We start from the raw sequence: 27,916 nt of genomic DNA on the forward strand, positions 1-27,916 counted from the left end.
AATGGGGGTACGTTCGGTGAACCAGCGGTCCTCTGAGGCTCAAAAAAACTCGGGCTTTGCCGTTGTGACAATAGCTGCGCCTCATACAACCGGGCGAGCCCTACTGCCGAGGTGAGATTAATGGGTCGGGAGGCCTGGACTTCCCGCCTGATGCTCTCCTTGAGACTGCTGATGAACCCACCGACTTCTTGTGCTACTGAGAGCCTTTTCGCCCTGCTCAGCAACCATTCGTACTGACCCTGGTATTCTCATACCATCCCAGTTTGCCGCAACTTCGTTAGGTCCCCAAAAAAATCATCAAACTGCGTTGGCCCATACTTGACATGAAGACCATCCTTCAATTGTTCCCATGATCCCCCTTCCTCCGTTTCTTTAAAGAGCTGGTACCACAAATGGGCCTCACCCTCCAGGTGATAAGTTGCCAGCATCACTTTGTCCTCTTCCGCAGTATTCTGGAATTCAAATAATTGCTCCGCTCGACACACCCAACTGGTTGGGTCTTCGGTGCCATCGTACTTGGGAAAATTCAACTTGGCCACCTTCGGGAAGGAGCCACCAGACTCTGATCGGGTGGCTGTCTTGCCTGATCGTACACCGGATGAACTTGCGGATTTGTTGGCCTCCTCCGCTTGAGTTTTCTGGAGCCGATCGACAATGATGGCCAGCATCTCCTCCATCTGCTTCTTGATTCATTCTTCCATCGATCCCATCTTCTTCTCCAAGTTTTCGATCCGTTGCTCCGTCATGCTGAGACCTGGCTCTGATACCAAGCTGTTAAGGACCTGGGTTTGTGATCGTGTGACTGATTTGGCTAGGGGTAAAGCCGCAGGGTCTAATTCCCTGAGCTTACCTATGATGAACGGGGGTAAATGATATGAGGTATTCGAGGTACCTCTGCCTCCTAACAACTACCGGAGTTGTGTTGATAATTTTTCTGCATGCCTTTATTCATTTGAAACCCCATATAAATAGGGTGAATTACAAATACAGCAGTAATTGCTTGATTTCCATTTTTAGGGAAAGTATAATTCCCTTTATTTGCTTCCTACAAATCAGCTACTAATTGGGAAGTAAAATCCCTTATTCTTAGGCTACAACTGGGGAAACACATCCCCTTATTCTTAGGACTTTCCTACCAAAAGTCGTGCTCCTTAAGCATCGACTTTTCCCCCCAACCTTCCATATTTGTCTCAGCCGCCACTGTGGTTAGCATCAGGGTTTGCTAGGGTTTTTTTACGCCTAACATAAGTGCGTAACATTCCCCCAATCCCTCATAATATTCTTCCATAACCCCATCCCATACGCCCCGACAAGCATATTAGACCACCCACCCGACACATTGCCAAATTTAGCGCCCACCACAACTCAACACCAAACCTTTGTCTCATACACATTGCGCCATAACCATTTTCCTAGGAGACCACGGTTGAACATCAGCAAGTTCCAAACCCCCAAACCTCCATTAGAGATCGAAGAGCAAACCTTGGACCAACTTACGAAGTGAAATTTGAACTCTTTGCCGAGCACCCCCATAAGAAATCTCATTGAGACTTCTCTATACGGTTTGCAACACCCATAGGGAGAGGGATACATGAAATACGTAGAAAAATTGAGAAAGGTGCTCTTGATAAGGGTAATCATGTCCCCCTGAGACAAGTACATCATTTTTCAACTAGCCATTTGCCGCTTTATCTTTTCAATAACACTGTCCCAAATAGGCCTGGCCTTAAAGGAGGCTCCTAAAGTCCATTAAGCGTTACTTTTTCACAAAAGGCACCTTAAGGGAAGAGGTTTGCTTAAGGCTTATAAAGCTCACAACCCAAGTATACCTTGACAATGTAGGACTCTTAACACGCCCTCTCACATGTGGCACTATTGTCTAAACACATGTACAACGGGAGGGAAGAACATTGTCCAAAGCCCTGAAGTTCTGATACCATGATAAAGTCTATTGAGTCTTACTCTTCTACAAAGGCACCTTAAGGGAAGATGTTTGCTCAAGGTTTATAAAGCCCACAACCCAAGTATACTTTGGCAATATGGGACTCTTAACACCATTAAATCTGATTACAATTAAATCTTATAAAGGAAAGTACCGTAATATAAAATATACAATATCAATATAATATATTTCCTATATTGATAGGAAATATATTTTCTAACAAAGAAGAAACCCTACATCCCAGAATTTTGTCTATGAAGTACTATTCATTAGCAATGAACGCAGAATCAATGATTTGCCTACCTTTGACAGAATGCTCACCAGATCCGATCCTACTATTTATTAGCAATGAGCACAAAAATCAAGGATTTGCCTACCTTTCACAAAAGCATTCTGGGGTTTCAAAATAATCTTCTCGACGACCCTTTTCAACCTATTGGTGAGGACTTTAGCAATAATCTTGTAAACTCCACTCACAAGATTGATAGGGCGAAAGTCCTTAAGATCAATGGCCCCAGTTTTCTTTGGAATGAGGGCAATGAAGGTGACGTTGAGACTTTTCTCAAACTTGCTACTAGCATGAAAATCATGGAACACCCCCATAATATATGCTTTGATCACCTCCCAACATACTTGGAAGAACGCTATAGAAAAACTATCAAAGCCTAGCACCTTCTTACTGTTCACGCCTTTCACCACATCAAGGACCTCACTCTGCTCGAATGGTCTCTCTAACCAGAAAGCCTCAACATCAATGGAATTAAAATCGAGGCCGTCCAACTTGGGGAGCCAACTAAAACTATTATGAGAAAAAGACTGCTATTGAAAACACCACTTCCCATCCAATAAAAATACCCACTTGTCATGTAACTATGATATTAAAGAATATATTTGTAGACGAAAAATACTATAAATCTTAGAAACCCAAGATGGATAAATAAAAATAAGTACACATATAACATGTCATGGTATATATAGTATCGACCTTTTTGGCTTTTTCGACAATACGAACGTACTTAAGTGATTGTCGTTCTATAACACAATAATGAAGACACAATTTGTTTCCTCTAAATGAATACGAATATTTTTTTTTTTTTATAGAATGTGATTGGTGCATCTATGTATTTGGGTTGCACACACAACTACAAGCAAGTAGTTGTTTACAATTATTACATCAAGTGCATGAGTTCAACTTTTATCAGGGTTATAAGCTCGTTTAGCAGGGGGATATACTTGTGAGATAATTAAAGTCACATGCTTATTCTTATCACAGGAGAGAATGAGAGAAATAACATCTGCAGTGGATAATCATGGTAGAAGTGGATCTCATGATAATCACAGCCCAGGTTTTGAGAATTTGAGAGGTCAACTTCACCATAGATCCATGGTACTATTGGCATGTAATCTACTTGTATACTAACTTCATATATCATTTTTTTTTCATTTTATTAATTTGACCTTATCATGTTATCATTGATTTCTTCTTTGTTACTATTCTTTCTTGTTTCTTCTCCCTTTTTTTTTTGGCTTCCAAAGCAGGGTGAGCAACCAACTGAAGATATGGCGACATATATGCACTATAATGATCATACAGAGATGAAAAACACAATGCTTGATGATGACATGTCACAGTTAATCAATAATGACAATCTTCAGGAGTTCTCATCCTATAGTGATAGGTTGGGATTATTCAGTTTGTTTCTGGTTTTTTTTATCTTTCTTTTCCTATCAGTACTGTGCAGTTCAATGTGTAAAAGTAATTTTAGCTACATTCTAACCAGTTATACCACATACTTTCTTTGCTATCTTGTAAGTTCTAAAAGATCGTGTTTGATCATTTTGAACTTGTTCTTTCCATGAGATCATAACCTAGTAAGTGATTTTTCACCCCTAGCTTGCTCTAGACTTACACTGACTACCATCTCTATAGTGGGGATGACTAAATGATTTTTAATTTATATGTTATGATGTTTCACCTTCACCTGTTTGTCAGTGCATCACATTGGTTGAGTTTGTGACTGACAGCACAGATATGGTCATATCCTAAAATATGTGGAATTCTGGGAGTTTTCTGAATAATTTAAAATAGGGAGCATTCTGAATAATTTAAAATATTTTCCTCTTTTTTTTGATATTTTTCTTGGTTGATTCTCTGAAATTTCAGTAGCTACCTGCTAAACTGTTCTCTTATATGAACTGTTATATGATTCAAGTTACTCCAAAAGTTGAATTTGTTACTAACTCCTACTTTTTTTATATAAATTAGTAATGCAAATTCATTAAAAACGTAGAGAGGCGCAACCCCTATATATAGGAAGTATATAAGAAAACCCCTAAAGTATAGAATTTGTTACTAAATCCTACTTGACTTCTTAAGGAAGTTGATCCATATTTTGTTATAATGAAATGAGTTCTACCGGGTAACCAAATAAGTTACTTTTATCTGAGATAGTTATTCATTTGAAATCTTCTTCATATAACTTGTTTTCGTCTTACCCATAAGTCATATTCTTACAGGGAGATGGCAGGCTCTCTATTTCACTCCTCAGCTGATAAAGGTGATCTGAAGGTCAAAGCCGGAAATATGACTGATACCATCTCATTTCAACCTACACCTACCATGCATAACAACTCTGTTTCTGAAGGTGATTGGTGTTTTTGTCGTTAAAAGAACGGGATGACCATTGATAATATCTAATAAGAATTATTTCAATTTAGAGGGCCCTGGCATAGAGAATTTTCAGATTATTGGTGATGCTATACCTGGAGGCCGGCTTCTTGGATGTGGATATACTGTACGTAGTACTTCACTATGTATTTTTCAGGTGAAATTCCTCAAAAACCGTTTTCATCACAATTTCTACCTATTATTCAGTTTTCATATTTTATGGGTTAAACAATTTTTTTTTTTTTTTTTTTTGAATCAGTGGGTTCGTCATCTTCAGGATGGCACCAGGCAGTACATTGAAGGTAAGCATTGAAATGAAGCTTGACTTTTTGAGGGTTTTTTTTTTTTTTTTTGTTGATCACATTTGTTTTAGTGTGACAGTTTCTTTTTAGAAGTTTATATTATTTATTTGTTTATTTATCTATTTAGTGTTTCCAATTCAGGAGCCACAAACCCAGAATATGTTGTTACAGCTGATGATGTTGATAAACTGATTGCTGTTGAGTGCATACCAATGGATGACAAAGGCCATCAGGTTTTCTTTGTACTTTATGCAATCATAAATATATATTTATGTATGTGTGGTATATATTGATGTATATGTGCATGTAATAGTCTATGTCCTCCGGTCCTACTTTAAGTCCTTGCATGATGTTATGAACTGATAGCTGTCTTTTCCCCATTGCTCCCCTTCTTTTTTATTGAAAAATGGATAGTGTTAATCATTTTACACCAGTGATAATTAAATCTCTCGTGTATCCCCTACTTTTCTGTGAGTACCATGTCCTCTATGGCCAGTTTTTAACTCATATAAAATGCTAAATTTTGAGGATCCAAAAATTTGCTGAAAGTAGTCATTTTTCTAAACCTAGTATCTGCCTTCTTTGATTGGACTTCCAGCCTGTTGCTCCTTGGGAGTGACAAAACTTAGTAGCTTACTTCATTATTTTTGGCAGTGTTGCTAATCCCCTTGTAAATTATGGTCTGGTTTGTCACAAATGAAAATTGTGTATGTTATTCACGGATGTAAGGTTTTATAATTGTTGTGCATGACAATTTTTGTCTTCCTGATTATTTCTACTAAATAGTTTACTGTTATCAGGGGGATCTAGTGAGGCTTTTCGCTAATGATCAAAACAAAATAAAATGTGGTAAGTAAATTTCACTGAATTGGTAATTTGATACACTTAAATATCATTGAAGATTCTTAAGAATTTTGAGATTTAGAGCAATAGGCCAATTTTTGCATATTCGTGTGTAATAGATCTCCACTGTATTTTTCAAGCATTAGACAAGTTTCTAAATAGGATTGAGATTATAGTCTTTTTCTCATGTGCTCAAATTTTGGAGTTTGTAATTTTTTTTTTTTATTGAAATGATTTAAATCTAAAATCTTTTCAGTCTCACTAGTTTGGCCAAGAACAAAAATAGACATGTAATTATACTTCCTCAACAATCCTTTTTGTAGCATTACTGCTGTTCTTAACAGTTGAAGCGTCATGGTTGTGCATCAAATATATGTTCCTTGACCTTTCCATAAAAAACTGTCGGTAGTGTTTGACGTGGCACTTATATTTAGTGTTTTCGCTTACAATTTGGTGAGATCTGTAATTTTTGCCACCAAATATTATGTCTTAGCCAATATTATTGTGAATTTTACTAAATTGGAATTTCTTATCGACCTTCTTCTCAAGTTACTGAGTCAAATGTTTTCATTGAATATATGATGCCCATGCAGTATCAAGGCTTAGTTTCAACGAGGATCAATAGCTAAGTTTTTTTGACAAAAACATGAGAGTGGTTCCACATTACATTATTCTTTTCTGAACCCATATAACATTACTTTTATGCATTTAAATACAAGATAAGTTGAGGCATATGCAAACAACTGAAAGGCTATACTGCTAGGCTTCCTTGGACACCTAAAATGAATTAGTTGCCTTTAAAACATGACTAAACTCAACTCAACTCAACTAAGCCTTGATCCCTTTATGGATCCTTTTCAACAGATTGGGTTAAATGTAAACAAGAAGGATATGAATTTACAAAAGAAAAATAAGGATATGATAAATACGGTGGTGATTAAGATTATGATTTTAAAAAATCATTCCAAAATAAATATTAGGTATATAACAGCATGCATGGATGGTTTGATTTTAGATCATATTTCTTTATATGCCTGTGCCCCCTCCCCCATTTTTTTTTTTTTAATGTTATTTACAGTTATCTGATGATCCACTTTTTAGACCCGGAAATGCAAATGGAGATTGACACATACATTGCTAGAGGACAAGCCACGTTTAATGTTGGAATGCTGGTAGGTCTGCTTCAGATTTAACAGTTCTTTGTGATGGAATTTTATCCTATGTATCATCTTGTTATTTTCTAAAGGGTAGTACAACGTAGCCATCTCCTAACTTAATCTAAAATGCTAGTTTGTAGGAAAAATGGTGCTTGGTGAAATTCACATTTACTGATTTGGAGATATATTTGAAGTCATTTAGGAGGAAACTCAAATGTAGGTACCTATGTCATGTCCATGATTTTTCTAACATTTGCGTCATTGGTTTGGATTCATTGTCTATATCACTTATATGCGATCATCAAAACTTGTGTTCCTAGGTTGAAATTTTGTTGGACTTGCAACAGTAAAAGAAAGGAATTCTATCCTTCTTGTGAAGATACCTTTAGGGGATATGAGTTAGTATTATAAATTTTGAATATAAGGAATCAAATTTAGCTTAATGGCCTTCTTTATTCTGTGTTTAAGTAGAGCATGACTGCGCGCCCTTGATTCAATGTAAAACCAAATATCAATTTTCTTCAAAAGGATTATTTTTATTTTTGGTTTTAAGAGTTTCTAGATGTTTTATATGATTTTGAGTAGATTCTGGCTGATTTAAATTGTGGGAAGGTAGGTCTGAATATGAGTGAATTGCTAAGCAATTAACCAATAACAATGGTAACTATTATCATTGTCATTGTTATTACTATTGGGCATATACTTGTGCTTCCATTCTTGGGGGTTGACGTGTCAGATTAAATAATCTGCATATTAAGTCTACAATCTCTTCGGGATATCTTTGCTTTTATTGGATAAATGCCATCCTATTAATGAATTGCTGAAGTTTGAGCTCTTTACCAATGACCATTCAAAGATTGATATCCTCAATCTTTTGAATTTCTTGTTCAATAATCAAATAATATTAAGCCAATATTACCATTTCTGGTTTCTTGGAGAAACATATTTGTTCTTTATCAATCATGAATTCAAAAGTCTTGTTTCTTAAAGTTAGGGAAGACCATGATCCATATTTGATTGGTAGTATGAACAATTAGAATTTGTGAAAACACATCAAGTTCATGATTCATTAAGCTTTTATGCTTAATAAGATATATGAACTCTTGTTAAAGGCAAGAGGGCCCTTGCGGTTGTAATGTAGCCCAAGCTTTGCGGGCGTTGGGTTTCTGTGGTGGGGTTTTTTCTGTCTTTGGGTTTTTTAGGGTGTTTTCCTTTGTTTTCTGTTTTCTTTCTGTTTAGTGTCCTTTTTGTATACTCCTGATACAGTCAGATTTCCTAGGGCTGATGTGGCAATACCGTAGCCACCAAGCAGCCCCAAGCCGGCGTGAATAAGGAGTACAACTCTCCATATTTCTTTCCCTGTGTGTTTTAGCTAATAAGGAATGTATTTCCACTAGTTTGTTTCTTTCCTAATTAATTTTCCTACACGATGTAACGACGGCTAGACCTAATGGTTATGTCTTATGACTTAGCCGTCTTCTATCTAAGTGTAAGCCTTAATGAATAAAGAATCATGCTGAATTATTATCAAACCTATATATTTTTGGTTGTTTTAGAGATCACGGCTCTCTCGAAGTAGCCAATATCCTTTTTTTCCTTTGTTCTTTTACTATTTGATTGCATCAACTCCATGTATGCTTAGGAGCACCTGATGCTTTTTTAATGCTAGTTCTTTGATTACCTATATATAATAATAATAATAATAATAATAAAAAAAAAAAAAAAAAAAAAAAAAAAACAGAAAGAAAGAAAGAAAGATACATGAACTCTTGTTTCTAAAGCTCTATGCTTGATTTATTCTCTTTTCCTTTTCAATTTGCTTGTAGAGTTATAGTTCTTATTTGTCAGATTAAATACTGCAATTGTTAGGCGCAAAAGTTACTGGATTCACACATATAGGCACATAATTATGTGTATACATACACACATACATCCACATCCACATCCACATACACATGTACGTAGATAATTATACTCATCTCTCTCTCGCCTTTTAGAGTTTCTTTTATTTCTATTTTTTTTTCTGCTTGTGCGATATTATACCAAAATTTACAACAAGTTGAGGATGTGTAAATAATTGACTAACAAATTGATTACTTGAGGATCAAAATGTACCCATTTAACCAAACATAAAATGTTGTTAAATAGGGATTTGCTTTAATAATGACTTAACACTTGCAAACGAAAAATTATTAACTTGACACTATCATGTGACATTCAAATTTTAATCCAATAGTTAATTTATTGGTCATTGAAATAAGAAGTAGGTTAATGTCATATCAAGACAACTTTTTACTATGGAATCCATGTAACTTTAAGATCTCTATTTATAGGGAAATCATCTGTTTCTTTATAGCTAAGGTAATTGGTTATTATAGATCACAGGTAATAGCCTTAACGATTAATTACGCTAGATTATATAAGAAATACAGTTGTTATATGTAATTTTTTCAAAATCAACATCTAGGGTTTATATTGGGGAGTATTTTAATTTTACATATCTTTTTCCTCTTGATCTTTGGACTGCAGGAAGAAAAATATGGAAAATGGGGCTAAAAAATTACAGTATGAATGATTATGTCTAAGGTGGATGGCTGCTTAATAACAAAGTAAAGACAGCCTTAGAGCCTTTCTTAAGATATTGGCAAGTTTATTCAAGATAAGAATATTTTCAGTTAAGGCTACTTTTGTTTCAGGCAAAGTGTTGGGAACAAAATTCTTAGAGAATCCTATATTTTACTATCTGATTCTATGCGCCTAAAATCTTGGGGAAAGAATCCCGTATGGTAGGAAATATCTTGGCGATGACATCTTTGAACTTATTTTGAATTTTATCTTCCTGTTCGCGACATGGAAGTTCCAATGTTCTCTGGGCAAACGTCTTTCCAATGTTCATCATATTTTCATACAACCATAATATTGGGGGGGGGGGGGGGAATGGGTATCCTACTGCATATATATTCAGGGGAATTTTTTTTTGTTCTATGAGTTATTTTCCAATGAACAAAACATGGCCAAAGGGAGTTAGTCTCCAGTTATTTGGGTGCCAAAGCCCGATCTACGTTCTTTCTATCACCTTTTAATGCATTTTTTTGGCTAGCCTGAGGTCCCAAACCCCAGCCAAATAGAAGTGATATGGTATTTTTTTTTTTTCCTTTTATATATATCAGTAATCGAGATATCATTAAAAGCGTAAGGCACCCCCATTTGATATGGTATCTAACTATATGAACATATGTCATGCCAAACTTAATGCATTAATCGTCTCCATTTTCACTCTCACTTTGCTGCAATAAGATTACAGTTTTAGAACTGTGTTGTGACCTACATATAGCTTTAAATATCGTGTAAGACTTTCTGAATCATATTTTGCAGTGGTATTCTTCTGAGAATTGGGAGTCAACAACTCTATTATTGAGACGGTCAAGCTACCAAATTAAGATCAATAGCACAGAAGCTGTAGTGATTGAGGAGAAATTTTCAAAGGATCTATCAGTATGTTCATTACTTTTTGGTGCATTCCCTTACTATATTTTAATTGCATTTATTGTATTGTAACTCTCACTAGTGATTGTCATTATTTCATGATTGTCTCAACAAATATTCTAGGCTTTTTTTATATATATATCAATTAATTAAAGGTGTCTCAAAGTTCAAAATCTCTGATCATTGACATAACTGCCTCAAAGTTATGAATCCTTCATTTTCAGTCACGAGATCGTTACAATTATTTGTTGTATGATGTTGATAGAGTCTGTAAGAACCTGCACTGCATTTTTCGATTATTAAATAATGTGATAAGGCCTTTTTAATTGTGAGTAATTAGGTTGATGAGTAACATTTTTGAATACCATACTTCTTTCATGAACTTCCACTAGTGTTTCAAAATGTTTTGAAATTGTTCTAGAATTTGTTTATTGAATAGAAGACATTGCAATGACTTCCTATTTCATTGTTATTGCAGATTAAAATTCCTACCGGACTTTCGGCTCAATTTGTTTTGACATGTGCCGATGGATCTTCTCATCCTTTTAACGTGTACAGAGTTCGGTAATTCATCAATTTGACTCTTGAGATTTTTGTGGAATTCCTATTGTCATCTATATCTTTTCCATATTGAAATTAATTCTTTCTGTTATTGAGCATATTCTTGAGGCTCACAATTCGTACATCTTTATTCATGTTATTAGTTCCAATGCCATCAAGAACCTAATATTGAGGAGAAAGTAATGTACAGAGAAGTTGTTAGGGTCAACAAGCTAAAAAAAGGGAATGAGTTGTAAAAACATAAATGTATCCACTCCTATTGATGTGCTCTAACTTAATGCCTGTAAGGGAGTAGAATTGGAGTGCAGAAATGGATAGAAGCAAGGGTGTTGTAATTGAGATTAACAAGCAACATGTTATAGGGAATTTTTTGGTTCCTTTAACAGGAAAATATATATCTTAATAGTTGTTGTAGCAAGTCTGCTTAAACAATTAGTTAGAGTTTCACTTATATATGAGGAAACATGAGTATTTATTATAGCGAGCTGTCGTGTTTCTCATGGTGCTGTTATGATTTTAACTTTGAGATGTTAGTATCCCTTTGTATGCTTGTGGTACAAGTTGAGGAGAATAGCCTTAATATTTATTAGAGCAAGCTGTCCTGCTTCTCATTGTAATGATCTCTATTGTAATGCCATTTTATTTCTTTGTAGAATGCGCGACACTCTTGTATTGACCATGAGAATGTTCCAGAGCAAGGTAATGCTTTGTGTTAAAATTTATTTAAAAATATGTATGCTGTACTTCTTCATACATTTCCATGGGTGTTATTAATGACTTTCGAGTTATTGGGCATGACATTATTATCCTTGTTGGATAGAACCATCAGTTATACTTTAAAATTGTCATCTAACTAATTTTTGTTTTTTTTTTTTTTTCGGTGGGGGGGGAGAGGTGAATATGAGATTCTTAGTTCCATGTTGTTGACTGTTATGATTATAGAAAAACAATAATTTTAGGAGGGCATGGAAAATACTCTGTATCGAGTACCTTTGCTTTTATAACCTTCGTATAAAAGACGTGTACTGTTAAAATTATAAATGTGATTTTGTTTAGCATGCATTGATTAGAAACTAATACTTCTTGCATATTCGAGTTCTTTAATAACTTAATTTTTTGTTTTTTTTTTTTTAATATGATTCTTTATTACTGTGTCTGACCTTTCTATTTGTAGCAGGCACTGGATGAAAAGAGGAAAGGAAGAGCCTAGACTTCCCTCTGTTCCAAGTATAATGTTCGTGGGAATTATTCTTCATGATGGAAATGAAGAAAAATAAATCCAAATCATGCTTTTGTATCACATTAATTTGATAAAAGAATTGTCGTAGAGTTCTCTTACTTTCTAGATTTAATCGAACTCATAGCTGAAATATGGATCACAATATAGCTGTTAGGTTTTGTATAACAAACTTGGTATGCCGTCTGTGTTCTTTATATCCGTAGGTCTTGAAATTTCTCTACAGTCAACTTGTTTGGTAGTTTGGATTGCATTTGTCTCTTCATTTTTGCTAAGCAACGTGTCAATCACTGATTCCTGGGCAAAGAAATTAATTTGGAGGGTGGGCTATTTCTTTTTCTTTCTTCCTTTCTTTCTTTTTTTTTTTTTTGGGGGGGGGGGGCAGTATTGATAAAATTAAAGAAGTCCCTAATTTTTATTTAACAAATTTTGGAGGGATTAATTGCATCATGTTATGGGTAGTCTTATAACACAGGATCTGGATTCCCTTTGCCCCTCAACCCTTAGGTTCGATTTTTAAGAGGGGGCCTTTTAGACGGGGTCATCATTAATAAAGTTAAAGAAACTCTAATTTTGCGAACAATTTTTTTTTTTTTTTAAAAAAGATGTTAAGAGAATTTGCACAAGAAATCCCGTACACAAACTTGGCTTGGCTCGTTAGACAGCCTAGTTTTTGCCCTCTCGCCCCGACCTGTGTCCCCCACCTTGTCCCGCCTTTAATACACTGGTTTTAAAGTGTTTTTATGTGGGCATGGGTTGGATTTTGTCCAACCCGTGTAGGGCGGGTTGGGGTTTTAAAAAACTCTGGGGACCCACCCTGCCCTGCAAGAAAAAAAGTTCAAAAAAATCCTAATAACCCTAGCGCCGCACCATGTTTTTATTTTTTCTAGATTCTTCATGTTAAGGTTAATAGCGCCGCACGCCTCTTCAGTCTTCTAGCCTCTTCTCTTCATTTTCCTCTCACAGTTTGTCATTCTCCTCCTCTGCGTCTCTTCCTTGGTCGTCGTCTTCCTTGTCTGGCTCCGCTCTGGTTTGACTGGTTTGCTTCTTTCAACTTCTTTCCCTTTCACTCATTTCTTTTATTTTAGACCAACTTCTGCGATCTATTACTAGCTTTCCCTCGCTCTCTCTCTCTAGTCTTCCTTTCATGGACGAAAGTTTTGCACTGTTCGTTTGAGCGTTGAATTTGCAATTTCTTTGTAGATGAAGAAGGATACTTCTGATTTGCTAGTTTTTGGGTTCTGCTCTTGTCCTTCAGATGGATTATCTGATTTTTTTTGTTCTGATTTGCGAGTTGTTCTGATTTCTTTGTTCTCTGCAAACATATTTATCTGTGATGGGTTATTGCCTTATTGGGTTCTTTGTCATTTGATGATTTGAAGAAGAAACCCCGCTTTACCCCGCAAATCTGCACCTCCCGCCTTGCTCGTATCCGGACCGCACGGTTTTCTCATAAAATAAGCAGTTCACGGGTTGAAATTATACAACCAGCATGGTTGCGGGGCGGGGCAAAAAAGGCAGAAAACCGCCCCACCCTGTGCCCACCCCTACTAATTAGGTATTGAGCAATGTATTTCTTCATACAGCGATCTTGCTGTATTAGACGGTGGGGATTTCATTTCTTCACTGGGAGATGTTTTTGGGGCCCATTGTCGGTTAGTCTTGAAAGCGAGGAAGAATGATTGTAACTTGAACATGGACGTTTAACTTATTAATTGTGACAAGTTGCCAAAATGTTTGATAGCCTTTGTCTTTGTCTCTGTCTTTTTTGTTTGCATGTAAAACAATAAAATCTACCCCATTTGAACTGTAGTCTGAAATGCACTGGATCAGAGCAGTGAGAAATTTGGTCGGTTGTATCATGTTTCTTGAAGTGATCCACACCCTCCCTCTTTCTCGTACACGAAAAACCCTAATCTTATCTACTTCCTTGACAAGGAATGAACGTCGACCCGACGAAGAAAATGGAATCTTATGAACTCATTGAAAACTTTTATTGTATTTCTCTTTCAATTTTTTTGCAATCTTACATTTCTCATTAGGGTTTGCTGGTTAAATCAGACCGTCAAAAGATAAAATGACTCTTATACCCCATTAGATTTTATAAAATTTATCCTTAAATTGCAATTTTTTTAAAAAATAAAAAATAAAAAATTATGATATTTTGGAAATTTCTCACCACTCTGTTAGGATTTAATGAAAAATTTCAACAAATGGATGAAATTGCAAAAAAATTAAAAGATTAATACACTAAATTGAAAGCCTTCGAACTTTGAGAAAAGATTACAAAAATGATGAAAGTTTATAGAGGTTAAGTGAAGTTTTTTCCAAACTATTTTCTCCTTTTAATGGGAGCATTGAGATGGGATTTTGGGATTTTAAAGAAAAGGATTTAAGCCCAAGCGAAATTAGGATGATTTATTTCAAGATAAAAATTTTATTTTGTTGTATCTAACGGTATACATAATATCTCATCTTTTAAACAAGGTGTCTTGTCATTTAAAATTTTAAATAACGTAACAATATATACACCATTAAATACGTAAAAAATTTAATCTACATCATAAAATAAATACATTTTAATTTATGTTGATCCAGCTTACAGCACATGTAAGCATGGACTCATTTATTTTGAGCTACTTTTACATGTATAGTATACTCCCGGTTTCTTATGATAGAAAAGTCAGGGATTCTGGTGGCCGGTTGGGAAGCCTCCACACCCTTATACTTATAGCTAACCAATAATTCTTTGCCATGTCAAAGAAGTCACATGGTCGATCGTGTCACGTCCTCGAACGTGGCAAATTTTCATTGGTACAGCTGGTATGAGGTGTGGCACTTTGTAGCTTCCACAGGAAACGCAAAGGGTACATTCTTACCTACGCTTAAGGCTTAACCAACCATACAGTTGGACGGTACTTGGACACTTCGATGAAAATAAAATAAAATGAAACAAAACAAAAACAACCACCAAGTCGTCTACTTCGTCAACAAGCCATCGTCTCCCGTAAAGAAAGAAAGCTAAAGCAAAGACCATAATTTTACTTTTTTATTTTTAAATAAAAGAAATATTCAACAATTTTACTATCGAGATTGTTAGTAATTTAAATCATAAATGTGAAATTTTTTATAGAGTTTGCCTGTTCGAACAAGTCTCCAGTAGTTCATCCATTTGACGGGACAAGTGAGCTGTATATGGTTTTTTCATAATTGTTATTCAAATTGTTAGTAATCGAGACAGAAAAATAAGAAAAAGAAAAAGAAAAAGATATATATATATGTGTGTGTGTGTGTGTGTGTGTGTGTGTTTGTGGGGAGGGGGCGGGGGCGGGGGCGAGGGGCAAGAGTAACGATATTTAGCAATTTTGCTGGCGAAATTGTTATGAAATTTACTTGTTCGAACAAGTGTCGTTTTGTACAATCCACCCACCTAATGGACAAGTGAGCTCGGGAAGGTTTTTCTAATATTTCTTTTTTTTTTTTTTTTTTTTTTTTGTTCAAATTGTTAACGATTGTGACATAAAAATTGCTAAAGCCTAAAGATATCAATGAGAGAGAGGGAGAGAGAAAAAAAGTAGAAGATAAGAAGATACATCAATTTCCCACATCCTCTACTTTGCTTACCTTCACAATTAAGCCCCTCCTCCATTTGATCTTTCTTTTTTCCATGACAACTTGCCTACCTCCCCACATTCTCACACGTACCCCTCGCTCTCTCTCTCTCTCTCTCTCTCTCTCTCTCTCTCTCTCTCTCTCTCTTGATTTTGAAGGAAAGTGAACACACTCTGAGATAAAGTTGTTGCAAGATCAACTGGTTCTCGAGGGCTAGCTAGCTTTACTCTGGCCATGGGTTCTATGAGCAATCCCTGGTCGCCATACGAGACTTACAAAGACTGTTCTCAAGGAATTTGCAGCGTATACTGCCCGCAATGGTGCTACATAATTTTCCCTCCTCCCCCCCCTTTCGGTCTCGAAGATGCCGGCGATCATCCAGGCCTCCAATTCTCCCCTCTCATAGTAGCAGTCATAGGCATCCTGGCAAGCGCCTTCGTCTTGGTATGCTATTACACCGTCATCTCAAAATACTGCCGCCGGAGAAGCGACAGCGACGCAGCCATGGAACTCAGCGGAAACCGCGGTCTTGTAGATAACGAATCGTCGCAAGCTTCTTCAAGAGGATTGGATGAAGCCCTTATCAAGTCCATCAAAGTCTGCAAGTACAAGAAAGGCGAGGGGTTGGTTGAAGGCACCGACTGCTCTGTTTGCCTGAGTGAATTTCAAGAAAACGAGAGCCTTAGGCTTTTGCCGAAATGCAACCATGCTTTTCATCTCCCTTGCATCGATACCTGGCTGAAATCTCAATCAAGCTGCCCTCTTTGCCGCTCCAATATTTCTCTGCCTCCTCCAATATCTCCTCCTGTCCAAGAAATTAGTAGTAGTACTCCTCAAACATCTGCTCTCCAACACCAGCAAGGGAACGATGCTGTTCTAGAGGTACGAGAATCAGAAGAAGAGGCTGTTGTGAGCAGCATTGAAAGCCATGATCATGTTGTTCCAAAAGCTTCTGAAACAAGAGACAACGTTGTTGAAATCAGACAAGAAGGATCGGTTGAGCCATTTAGGAGGAGTCCTTCTATGAATCATTCTGTTTGTGATCAAGGCCATGATGGTGAATGTCGAATGGAGATCTTGGATATTGGAACATTTCAAGAAAATGGTTGCAGTGGAAATAACAGAGGCGGAGTTAAGAGTAGTAATTCTCCGGCAATGACGATCGAGGTCGATTTCCACGGGGGGATTCATGTTCACGAGGTATGATGGAAAAGGAAACAATTCAGATGTCTAATGCCTGACCACAGCTTTCTTTTTTTCTGTACAATATTAGAGATCGATGTATACCAAAAGAAGATCCTTGATATAATTTGACAAACAACATAAACTTGCACTTTGGTCGATGAAACCTCTACTAAAATGCATGTGTTATGGAGGAGGAATGTCAGAGCTTTTTTTAGTGTTTTTTTTTTTTTTTTTTTTTTTTTTTTTTTTTTTTTTTTTTTTTTTTCTGGTGATCATTTGAAAAGATATAAAAATGTAATAAAAAAATGGTTAAATAAGTTTTTAGTACCTGAGTTTTGAAAACTTTATTTTTTGGTACCTGAGTTTCAATTCGCATCACAGATGGTATCTTAATTTTGAAAAAATATCAAATTAGTACCTCAATCAAGTTTTATGTCCAAAAACTAACGGCTCTGCCAGGTTTCGACACTTGAGGGATAAATATAAATTACTGAAATATCAAGGGATTGATTATATATGCCTGTGCTTGTGAGCGGACAAAATTCTATTTTCATCAAACATTGTACTGTTTTACTTCATGGTATGCAGATTAGATTAGTTTAATTTTACGCCACCTATTTTCTTTTTTCTTTTTTTACAAAAATGGGACTCCCAGCAACCTACCTACTTCGGTTCAAGTACTGAGTTGAGGTTGACATTCTGCCAAACAATTTTCGAAGATTTCCCATTCTTGTTCAGGTGGTTGCCTCTGATAACCACCCAAGCCTACAGGGATGGAACTAAGGAGGGACGGTAGGAGTATCGTCCCCTCAATTTTTTTAAAAAATAATAATTAGTAAAAAAAAAAAAAATTGTAAGGTAAAAAAAATAAAATAAAAATTAGCCTATTGGTTCTATTAACAAATTTTTTTTGGCCTCTGGCCTCTGCCCATAAGAGCTTTTGGCTCTGTCTTTACAAGCCTAGGATGATAAAAGGATACGGATCTCTTGCAATTTTCTGATCAAAATTGAATAGCTTGAAAGAGTTCATGTGATACTCATGCGTTCGAGTAGGCAGCTCAATATTTTTTTGGCCAGTCATTCCACGAAAGAGTGGCATGCACGCAATTTCAAAATCTTGAATTTGAAATTTTCAGGAAGATATTGAAGAAAATAAGGGTATTGACTTCTGACTCCGTCAAGATTGAGGAATTGGTTGAATCCTTACAGGCTTTGGAGATGAATATGAGACAAACAACGAAGAAGAGAAGAGAAAGATTATTGTCTTAAATTAAAAGTCCGTGAAGGAAGTTTCTAAGAGTTTGAAGATGAAGACTCGTCTGAGGTTGTTTATTAAGAAGTTCAAGAATTTAATTTTCTTAGGAGCAATAGAGGAAACCTCTCCAAATTAAGGAAGTGTGTAAATAGGTGTTTGACCTTCTAACAAGGGCAAACACGACCGGAAAGAGTAACAGGAGGAACAAGAAATATATTTACAACAGTCACCTATGGTCAAGTACTTTCAGTGTCTTGGTGAAGGGGGCCATGGCCCTGCCCAAGCCCAAAAAAGAAATTTACATGGATTTTTTAGGCCCAAACCCAAGTTTTCATCCTCCCCCTAAAAATTCCAATACACACATATATATATATATAAATTTACACATTTTTTTTTTTAGGAAAAATTGGACCATTGATCTATGTGGTTGACCTAAATTACAAATCACTCTTAGGAGCTGGGAATGGCCTCCTAGAAATGCCTTTGGGGGTAGCTCGAACCGGCCCCTAAGGGGCTACTCATTTTCTATTTTTAATTTTTGAAGTATTATATATTTTTATTTTGATCAATACGTGTCGCCATCTTATTGGCCTTGATGCGGCGCCTAACAGAATCTGTCAAAATTTTTAATGGAATTTGACTTCAGGGAGTAATTTGTAAATTAAGTCAACTACATGGATTTCTGAATTAATTTTGATGAGCGATTTGTAATTTAGGTCAATCAAATGGACCAATAGTACAATTTCCTCTATTTTTTAAACCCAAACCCAAGCACAAACCCACTCCCAAAAACTAAAAGAAGAAAAAAAAAATTAAAAACTATGCAGAAAAAGCCTCTCATGTACAACTTAATTCTTGAAATAAAAAAGGTTTATAAATTTTGTAAGCCGAAACCCTAAAGCTCAAGTGCTAGCCACCAAAAATTTCAAAACAAATTCATAAGATCCGACCCTAAAAAGAACTATATAGAATGACCTCTCAAAACATTTGTTATGAGCCTGCTAGGTAAGTTTGGTGTTTAATAGTAAAAATGGCAATTGTTGACACTTCAAGGGGTCAATTTCCTCCTGTTTAGCTTCTGAATCTTTCATACCTGTTTCATTGATAAAGCTTGGTTTAAATACAGGAATTGAATAATTGAAATACAACCATAAACACACAATTCTAGATAACTGCTAAACACGATACTAGATAACTGCTAGAGTCCAACTGCTTCTATAGTTGCTTACACGATTTACATGATCTGCTCGCACTAGACCAGTTGATCTCCTAACATCCAGGCCTTCTACCCACGTTCCTTCTTCTTAGTAGAAGCTGGTAATGCAGACGACACCGTTTAGGGAATTTACATAATTTAAACATAAGTGGAAATCCAGCTGTCCTAAACTCTCAGCAAGTTAGTTGGTTTGCCCCACGTGTACCCTTGATGAGTTACCAAGATGACACTTGCCTTAGGCTGAACCCTCCTGTTTTCTTTAGATAAACTGAGACAGCCTTGCGCATAACATGACTCCTGTGTTCAGAAGACCTTGCCCACAAGGTTAGGGAAGGATGTTCGAAGCTCGTCCAGGTCCTCCCAAGTCGCGTCTTGTGCTGTCGTTCCCGTCCACAAGATGAGTATCTCAGCCCCAACTTTGTCCCCCTTTTTCTTCAGGCGTCTGGCTAACGCAATTTCTGGTTCCGAAGCTAGAGTTCCATCTGCTGTAAGTTGCGGCAAGTGCGGCAGGGGAGCAATTCGGTTACCCAACTTCTTCTTGAGGTTAGAGACATGGAAAATAGGATAAATCAGTGAAGTTGGGGGGAGGTCGAGTTTGTATGCTACTGCCCCAATCCTCCGAGTTACCTGGAAGGGTCTGTAGTATCTTGGGGAGAGCTTGAGATTTCTACGGATAGCTACTGTCATCTGACGGTACGGGCGTAGCCAGAGATAGACCCAGTCGCCTACTTCGAACTTCCGGAAGGTGCGGTTGCGATCTGCAAAGTGCTTCATCCTTTCCTGCGCGTCTTGAAGGTTCTCCCAGATAAGTGCTAAGATGAACTCTCTGCTCCTCAATTCGTCTTCCACTGCTTGCACCCGAGTTGATCCTACTTCAAATGGCATTAACCTAGGAGATGGATAGCCGTACACGGCTTCAAACGGGCTCACCTTGGTTGAGGTGTGCACAGAAGTGTTGTAAGCCCATTCTGCCAATGAAATCCATCGCATCCAGTCTTTGGGACGGTCACCGGTGAAGCTTCGCAGGTATCCTTCCAGCCCTTTATTCATGCTTTCCGTCTGACCATCGGTCTGTGGGTGGTAGTCTGAGCTCATCAGCAGCTCAGTGTCAGTTACACGGAACAGCTCCTTCCAAAATTGGCTAGTGAAAATCGGGTCACGATCACTGACTATAGATTTGGGCAACCCATGCAATTTGAAGACGTGGTCCACAAATACTTTAGCAACCAGATTAACGGTGTAGGGGTGACTGACAGGGATGAAGTGAGCATATTTGCTCAACCGGTTGACTACCACCAAGATGACATTCTTCCCCTGTGAGATAGGTAAGCCTTTTACAAAATCTATGCTCACCTCAGTCTAGTTTCGTTCTGATATAGGTAATGGCTGTAACAATCTTGCAGGGTGGAGGTTCTCGGATTTGTTGCGCTGGCAGATGTCACATTCCTTGATGAATCTCCGGACTCCTTGTCGCATCCTAGGCCAGTAAAATTCCTTCTTTAGTCTTGAATATGTTTTTTGTGTCCCCATGTGGCCAGCTAATGGGCTGTTGTGGAACTGTTGTAGGACTTGTTGTTGGAATTCTTCCAAGTTACCCAAATGAATCCTCCCTTTGTAAAAAAGGAGATCGTGGTACTGGTACTTCGTCTGATCCAACTCCCCTTGTTGGAACTACTGAATGAGTTGCTGGAGCTGCTGATCTGCTGCATAGCTATTGGTAAGTTCTGTGGTCTAGGAAGGTTGTAAGGTGCTGATGGCTTGGTTGCTCATATCGTCTGTTGCCTTGCAGGTTGGTTGCTCATCGGTAATTAGAACTTCTGAGCCTTGTTGAGCTTCTGAGTCAGTGTTTGGCCACTCCATTCGAGACAGAGCATCTGCAGCCCGGTTCTCTCTCCCCTTCTTGTACTCCACAGTAAAATCAAAACCCAAGAGTTTGGACACCCATTTCTGCTGGGCCGGAGTACCAATTCTCTGCTCCAGTAGGTATTTGAGTGCCTGTTGGTCAGTCCTCACCTTGAAGCAATGCCCCAACAAATAGTGCCTCCACTTCCTGATGGCAATGACTAGGGCTAGTAGTTCCTTCTCATACGTAGATAAGTTCAAGCTCTTGCCCTTGAGTCCTTAGCTGAGGTAAGCCAATGGTTGTCCAGTCTGCATCAAAACTGCACCTATACCTTCTCCCAAGGCATCACACTCAATGATAAAGGGTTTAGTGAAATCGGGTAGGCCAAGGACAGGAGGGGTGGACATGGTTGTTTTGAGTAGGTTAAAAGCTTCTTCAGCTCTGTCATCCCATCTAAAAGAGTCTTTTCTCAACGACCTAGTAAGTGGAACTACTATTCCCCCATACCCCTTCACAAACTTCTTATAGTATCCCGTTAACCCTAGGAATCCTCTTAAGGCCTTGATGGTTCGAGGAATGGGCCAATTAAGCATGGTTTCAATTTTTTATGGATCAGCCTTTACTCTTTCCTCTAAAATTAAATGGCCTAAATATTCAACCTCTTGGCACCCAAATTGACACTTAGATAACTTAGCATATAATTGATGGTTATGGAATAATTCTAGAACAGCCTTCAAATGGTTTAAGTGGTCTATGATGTTCTTACTATAGATCAAGATGTTATCAAAAAATACTAAAACACATTTCCTTAAGTGAGGTCTAAAGACATCATTCATGAGGCTTTGAAAGGTTGAGGGTGCATTAGTTAGCCCAAATGGCATAACTAGGAATTCATAGTGCCCTTCATGGGTCCTAAAGGCAGTCTGGAATGTCTTCCGACTTCATCCTAATTTGATGATAGCCGGACCTAAGATCAAGCTTAGAAAAAATTACCGATCCATGTAATTCATCTAAGAGTTCATCAATATTTGGTATAGGGTACTTATCTTTGATAGTATTTTTGTTGAGGGCACGGTAATCCACACACATCCTCTAGCTACCATTAGCCTTCCTCACTAGCAAAACTGGAGATGAATAAAGGCTCTGGCTGGGCCTTATAATTCCAGTGGACAGCATCTCCCTCACCAGCTTTTCTATCTCTTCTTTCTGGTAGTAAGGGTACCGGTAAGGCCTGACGCAAGTGGGCTGAGCTCCTTCAGTCAACTGGATGTTGTGGTCAAAATTCCTGCTTGGTGGCAATTCAGTTGGTTCCTGAAAAACCCCTGTGAACCCCTCCAGTAGTTCAGCCAGTGCTGGGTGCTGCAGCCTCTTGGGTTTTGGTGCCTCAGCCCCTATGACTCTATGAGTTGTAACCAAATTCCCTTACATTTTGCCCCTGCTTTCCTTAGAAGTCCCTCACCCTTTACCAGATTATTTGCAATTTTGATGAGACCTTGCAGAGTAATCTCCCGGCCTTGGTGTGAAAACTTCATGGTAACCTCTACAAAGTCCCATAGGATAGGGCCTAGAGAACTTAACCAATCTACTCCTAGTACCATGTCACACCCTCCTAAAACCAAGAGATGTAAATTAGTTTTGAAATCATACCCTTGGAGGCTGAATGTTATTGTTATACAGCACCCTGGGCAGGGAATGAAGTCTCCATTGGCCACCATCACCGTGAGTTGGCTCCTCCCTTGTGTTGGTAGTTGGAGTCTCTTGGCCAAATTCTAATCTACGAAGCTATGAGTGCTGCATGTGTCTATGAGAATTACCACATGTTGCCCTAATATTCTTCCCATCAGCCGAATAGTCCTGGGGGCTGGAGCTCCTGCCAATGCATGCATAGAAATGCCTAACAATTCTGCTCCTTGTGGTTCCCCTTCTGACTCTTCTTCCAGTTCTACCTCTTCTACCCTTATCTCTTCAGGCTCACCCAATTCTACCCCTTCCAGCAAGAATAGCCTAGGTCGATTACACCTATGGCCTGGCTGGAACTTCTCATCACAATTATAGCATAACCCCTTCTCTCTTCTTTCTTGCATTTAGGCTGGAGTCAACCTTTTAATGGGAATGCTAGGTCGTCTATTGAAGTTGGGATTGTATGGAGGGTTGGTGTTTCTGGTTTCTGGTGGTGTATGAGCGGTAAGGCGAGGTGGGGTAGGTGCTGCTGACAATTTAGTGTATCCCTGAGAGTTTGTCACCCAAGATTGGTACTTATGGCCTCTACCTCTCAACCTAACCTCCTCTTCTTGTAACTTAGCCAGCCCGAAGGCAGAGGATAAGGTAGTGGGTTTCAACATAGTTACCACGATCCTCACTTCTTCCTTCAAACCACTCAGGAACGTACTCACCTTAAACTCTTCACTCATTCCTTGAATTCTATTGGAAAGGATTTCAAACTGGACTTGATAATCCTCTACTGTTGAAGTCTGCTTAAGCTTGGTAAAGGCTCCTACAGGGTCATCAAAGGCTGAGGGGGCAAATCCGGTCTTAAGGGCAAACACAAATTCCTCCCATCCTCCAGTGTGGCTTGCATCCATTAACCAGTGATACCAAGTAAGGGCTCTCCCTTCCATGTGGAAGGCAGCAATAGGCACCTTCTGATTTTCTGGGGTTTGGCTATATGTAAAAAACTGTTGGGCTTTAAGGATCCATGTGACAGGTTCGATTCCATCAAACCTAGGGAAGTCTAATTTGACTGTGCGGGTTTGTATACCTCATATCCTATCATTCTGATCATCCCTCCCTACTTCAATATTCCCACTATTCTCTCATTGGTTTTCCCCATTCGGATTACTGCTACTCTCCCTACCATTCTGATTTTGATTCTGACTTTGAGTAGTGGTCAGAAGACTTACTTGTTCCATCAAGGTCTTGAGCATCTCCGTGTGTTGATTGAGAGTCTCCTTGTTGGCTGCTACTGTCTCACTTAACTGTGCATATCGGGTTCCTTCGGCCATGGTCGCAAGAACGCGGCTCTGATACTACTTGTTATGAGCCTGCTAGGTAAGTTTGGTGTTTAATAGTAAAAATGGCAATTGTTGACACTTCAAGGGGTCAATTTCCTCCTGTTTTGCTTCTGAATCTTTCATACCCGTTTCATTGATAAAGCTTGGTTTAAATACAGGAATTGAATAATTGAAATACAACCATAAACACACAATTCTAGATAACTGCTAAACACGATACTAGATAATTGCTAGAGTCCAACTGCTTCTACATTTGCTTACACAATCTACATGATCTGCTCGCACTAGACCAGTTGATCTCCTAACATTTAGGCCTTCTACCCACGTTCCTTCTTCTTAGTAGAAGCTGGTAATGCAGACGACACCGTTTAGGGAATTTACATAATTTAAACATAAGTGGAAACACAGCTGTCCTAAACTCTCAGCAAGTTAGTTGGTCTACCCCACGTGTACCCTTGATGAGTTACCAAGATGACACTTGCCTTAGTCTGAACCCTCCTGTTTTCTTTAGATAAACTGAGATAGCCTTAAGCATAACAACATTACACGTTTTTACACTTTTTTTCACCTACACGTTAATATATATTTTTCAGAACTTTCTTCCCACTTTAACGGTTCCGCTTCCATTTCTTTTCAGTTTTCTCTCATTGTGCCCCTACTTTCTTTCCTTCCTTTCTTTTCTCTACAAGCAGATAATGCAAAGCTCAAAATATACAGATCGATTATAGAGGACTCTAACTAAAGCCGGCCCAGAGGAGATCACTCGGCATTCGGTAAATCCTTTTCCTCTTCTACTACTTCTAATAATCTTCTTCCTCTTCCGATTTTTGTTTATTTATTTATTTTCATCTTATTATCTTAGCTAATCTCATTATGTTGTGTTATTTTGGCTGAAGTATAAATAGAATTTATTAGTTTAACCGTTAGCATGTGGCGGTTAGTTTTTTTTGAATAAAGCATGTGGCGGTTAGTCCCCACATAAGTCATGCACACATTGACAAATAAAGCAAAATTTGCTAAATTACTAAGCTGCTTAGGTTTTTTATTTTTTGGGTAGGCACATGATTCGGTGAAAGCAAATCCCAAGTCTCATTCATGATGTTGGTTTTTTTGTTTTTTAAGCGCATTATGTTGATTATTGACACAATAGTTTTGTTATTTTTACTTTTATTTTTCTGATTACTTGTTCAGCTTTTTTGGAAAAACAAAGAATAAGTTACGTGTTCAATATTTTGTTAAAAAAAAAAAAATTGTGACATCTAAATAAGTTCATATGTTTTTTCTTAACTTGTGCACAATTTAAAATGATTTACTACTAAAAAATAATAGTATTATTTATTAATTACACCCCATGAAAAAATTTATGATTCCACACTAGGATTAGGATCCCCTCAAATTTCTGTTGACATTTGAGATTCTCAAATTCTTAAATCTTAGCCATCCTTTACATCTAACAGTTTATAACATACCAGCTGTCCACATGAAATAAATGCTAAATTAATCCTAAACAAACTCATAAACATAGAGACGAAAATGCCATTTCCTCTTAAATGTAGAACAAAACCCAACACAACACACAGGAAAACCCACGCACGCCCGGCACAAATCTGCTGGAACCCACGCACTCCCGCGCATACCACCACATCGTTGTCGCAGACCATCACGTCGCCAACCCCGACCTCGGGCCTCCCTCATGCGACGTACGCCCCCAAGTCCCAGTCAGTGAGATCTAACGGGATCTTGATTCGTCCCGGTTGGATCCTCCGGCCTGATCTCGCCGACAGGAACTTCAGTAGGTAGGACTCGGCCAACGACGATGGATTGCGAGCCCCGAGCATTGTACGCCCCCGAGCATCGTCCTCTCCCATGACCCCTGTTGCGATGTCGACAATGATTGTGAAGCTCTAGGTCGGGTCGACCACATGGTGGCGCGGCTTCCACCGGGGCTGCGTTGGGTTCAGTTGTCTCTGGTTGGTGTTCAACCGGAGATGGTGAAGGGCATTTTTGTCTCTATTTTTATGAGTTTATTTTGGATTATTTTAGCATTTATTTTATCTGGACACCTGTCACATTCTGAAGCTTTCGATGTAAAGGAGGGCTAGGATTTAACAATTTGAGATCTCAAATGTCAAAGGAAATTTGAAGGGATCTTGGTCCTCCACACTACTAGTCGTAACCGAAAAGCTATAGACAAGTCAAACGTCTTGGGAATAGGATTGATCCTCTCAATTTTAAATGAAGTTGAGAGTATTAATTTTGTGGTTAGAATTTAAAGTTGTTTTATAATTTTAAATTCTGACCATAAAATAAATGTTATTTATTTTATTTGAAATTGAGAGAATCCTTGACGAACATCTTGATTGTCAAATGGGATGATAAAAAGTCAAATAGTGACAACTCATCTTGCTCTTTATGAATCTGAAGTTGTAATTTTAACTTGCGTTAAAACTCAATGGGGTAATTTTTAAGTTTCTCTTATTTAGGAGGCCTCAAATCGTTACCTCATACTATTTACATACAGAAAAACATTAATGAACTAAAAAAGAAACCAGTGAACCAGCTTAAATAAAACGGCTTATCTCTTGTTATAATATTTTATATTCACCGTATTATATCTTTTTTATTAGGGTTTATTCTTTACCTTATGTAGTCTAGAGTTTTTTGTTTACTATTCATTATCTCTCTATAAATAGAAACCTACGTAATATTGTTACATATACTACTACAATACAATGTACTCTATTATATGCTTTTGTTCCCTTTCTTTCATATATTTCTTCAATATATTTAGCATGGTATCAGAGCCACTTTCTTGTGGCCCTCAACAAACGTCTTTAATGTTTCTTGGCGTTCTTGTCTGATGATCTCATGCCGCCATGCGCCATTGCTTGCGCTGCAAGTCTCTTGCCTTTCTCGGACTGTATTCTGGAAATATAATACCAAAATTTGGTCTACAAGGTACAAATATTTTGATCTAAGGAAGATCTGCCACCATCGGCCACCGCACGTGCCTCCATGTGCCACAGGAAGTATGACCACGATCCTCATGTGCCGCCCCCGCGACTCCTTTCGGCCAAAAAACCAACAAAAGAGATGTCTTAGCCTTAGATTGGTGGATCTGTGCATTTTGAGATGCGTTGAAGGATTGGGTTTTGTTTGGCCTATTTTAACCGACTTCGACAGCTGGGCCAAGGAATCGAGTTTAACCCAACGGACATAGTTGACGGGCTAAAACTTTGGTTGTGTCAGGCTGGCTTGTCTGGCTGAGCTGGCTTAAACTTGGGTTGGTTGGCCTGGTCAGCTAAACAGAATTGAACGTGGGCTAATGTGGCCTAAAACCCACTAAACTGGATGAAACCAGACTAAAAAGGGTCTGAATTGGACTGAAAGAGCCTGAACCGGATGGAATCTGATTGAAAAGGCTTGAACCGGATGAAATTGGACTGAAAGGGGCATTAACTTAATGGAACCGGATTGAAAAAGGCCTGAACTAGACGAAAAATGATTGAATCGGCTGAGAAGATGCATGAACTAGACTGAAAAGACATTGAAACCACTGAACCAGGGTGAACCGAGGTAAAAAGGCCCTAAACAGAGT

At 38.0% G+C, this 27,916-nt stretch overlaps 2 protein-coding genes across 8 annotated transcripts in view; both read left to right on the forward strand.

Annotated features, from left to right (window-relative positions):
* LOC133862323 (uncharacterized) overlaps nucleotides 1-12,446 on the forward strand; it is a 30,965-nt gene extending 18,519 nt beyond the window's left edge. For 3 of the 7 annotated variants that reach the window (XM_062298108.1, XM_062298103.1, XM_062298104.1), the window contains 12 exons: nucleotides 3,216-3,338; nucleotides 3,479-3,621; nucleotides 4,460-4,587; nucleotides 4,661-4,767; nucleotides 4,870-4,912; nucleotides 5,054-5,145; nucleotides 5,713-5,761; nucleotides 6,857-6,927; nucleotides 10,288-10,407; nucleotides 10,877-10,962; nucleotides 11,613-11,658; nucleotides 12,137-12,446. In XM_062298108.1, coding sequence (XP_062154092.1) covers nucleotides 3,216-3,338; nucleotides 3,479-3,621; nucleotides 4,460-4,587; nucleotides 4,661-4,767; nucleotides 4,870-4,912; nucleotides 5,054-5,145; nucleotides 5,713-5,761; nucleotides 6,857-6,927; nucleotides 10,288-10,407; nucleotides 10,877-10,962; nucleotides 11,613-11,658; nucleotides 12,137-12,169 — 1,041 coding nt within the window. In that variant the 3' untranslated portion in view covers nucleotides 12,170-12,446. Of the gene's footprint in view, nucleotides 1-3,215; nucleotides 3,339-3,478; nucleotides 3,622-4,459; nucleotides 4,588-4,660; nucleotides 4,768-4,869; nucleotides 4,913-5,053; nucleotides 5,146-5,712; nucleotides 5,762-6,856; nucleotides 6,928-7,045; nucleotides 7,129-10,287; nucleotides 10,408-10,876; nucleotides 10,963-11,612; nucleotides 11,659-12,136 lie in introns of those variants that run through there. The other 4 variants (XM_062298105.1, XM_062298107.1, XM_062298106.1 and 1 more) reach the window with 4 other exon arrangements.
* A 3,450-nt stretch (nucleotides 12,447-15,896) lies between these two features.
* LOC133864165 (RING-H2 finger protein ATL52) lies at nucleotides 15,897-17,156 on the forward strand. Its single transcript, XM_062300416.1, has one exon. The coding sequence runs from the start codon at nucleotides 16,043-16,045 to the stop codon at nucleotides 17,012-17,014; it is 972 nt and encodes a 323-aa protein (XP_062156400.1). The 5' UTR covers nucleotides 15,897-16,042; the 3' UTR covers nucleotides 17,015-17,156.
* The last annotated feature ends 10,760 nt before the right edge of the window (nucleotides 17,157-27,916 follow it).

This window comes from Alnus glutinosa, chromosome 3 (assembly GCF_958979055.1).
Source record: "Alnus glutinosa chromosome 3, dhAlnGlut1.1, whole genome shotgun sequence".
Classification (NCBI taxonomy): Eukaryota; Viridiplantae; Streptophyta; class Magnoliopsida; order Fagales; family Betulaceae; genus Alnus; species Alnus glutinosa.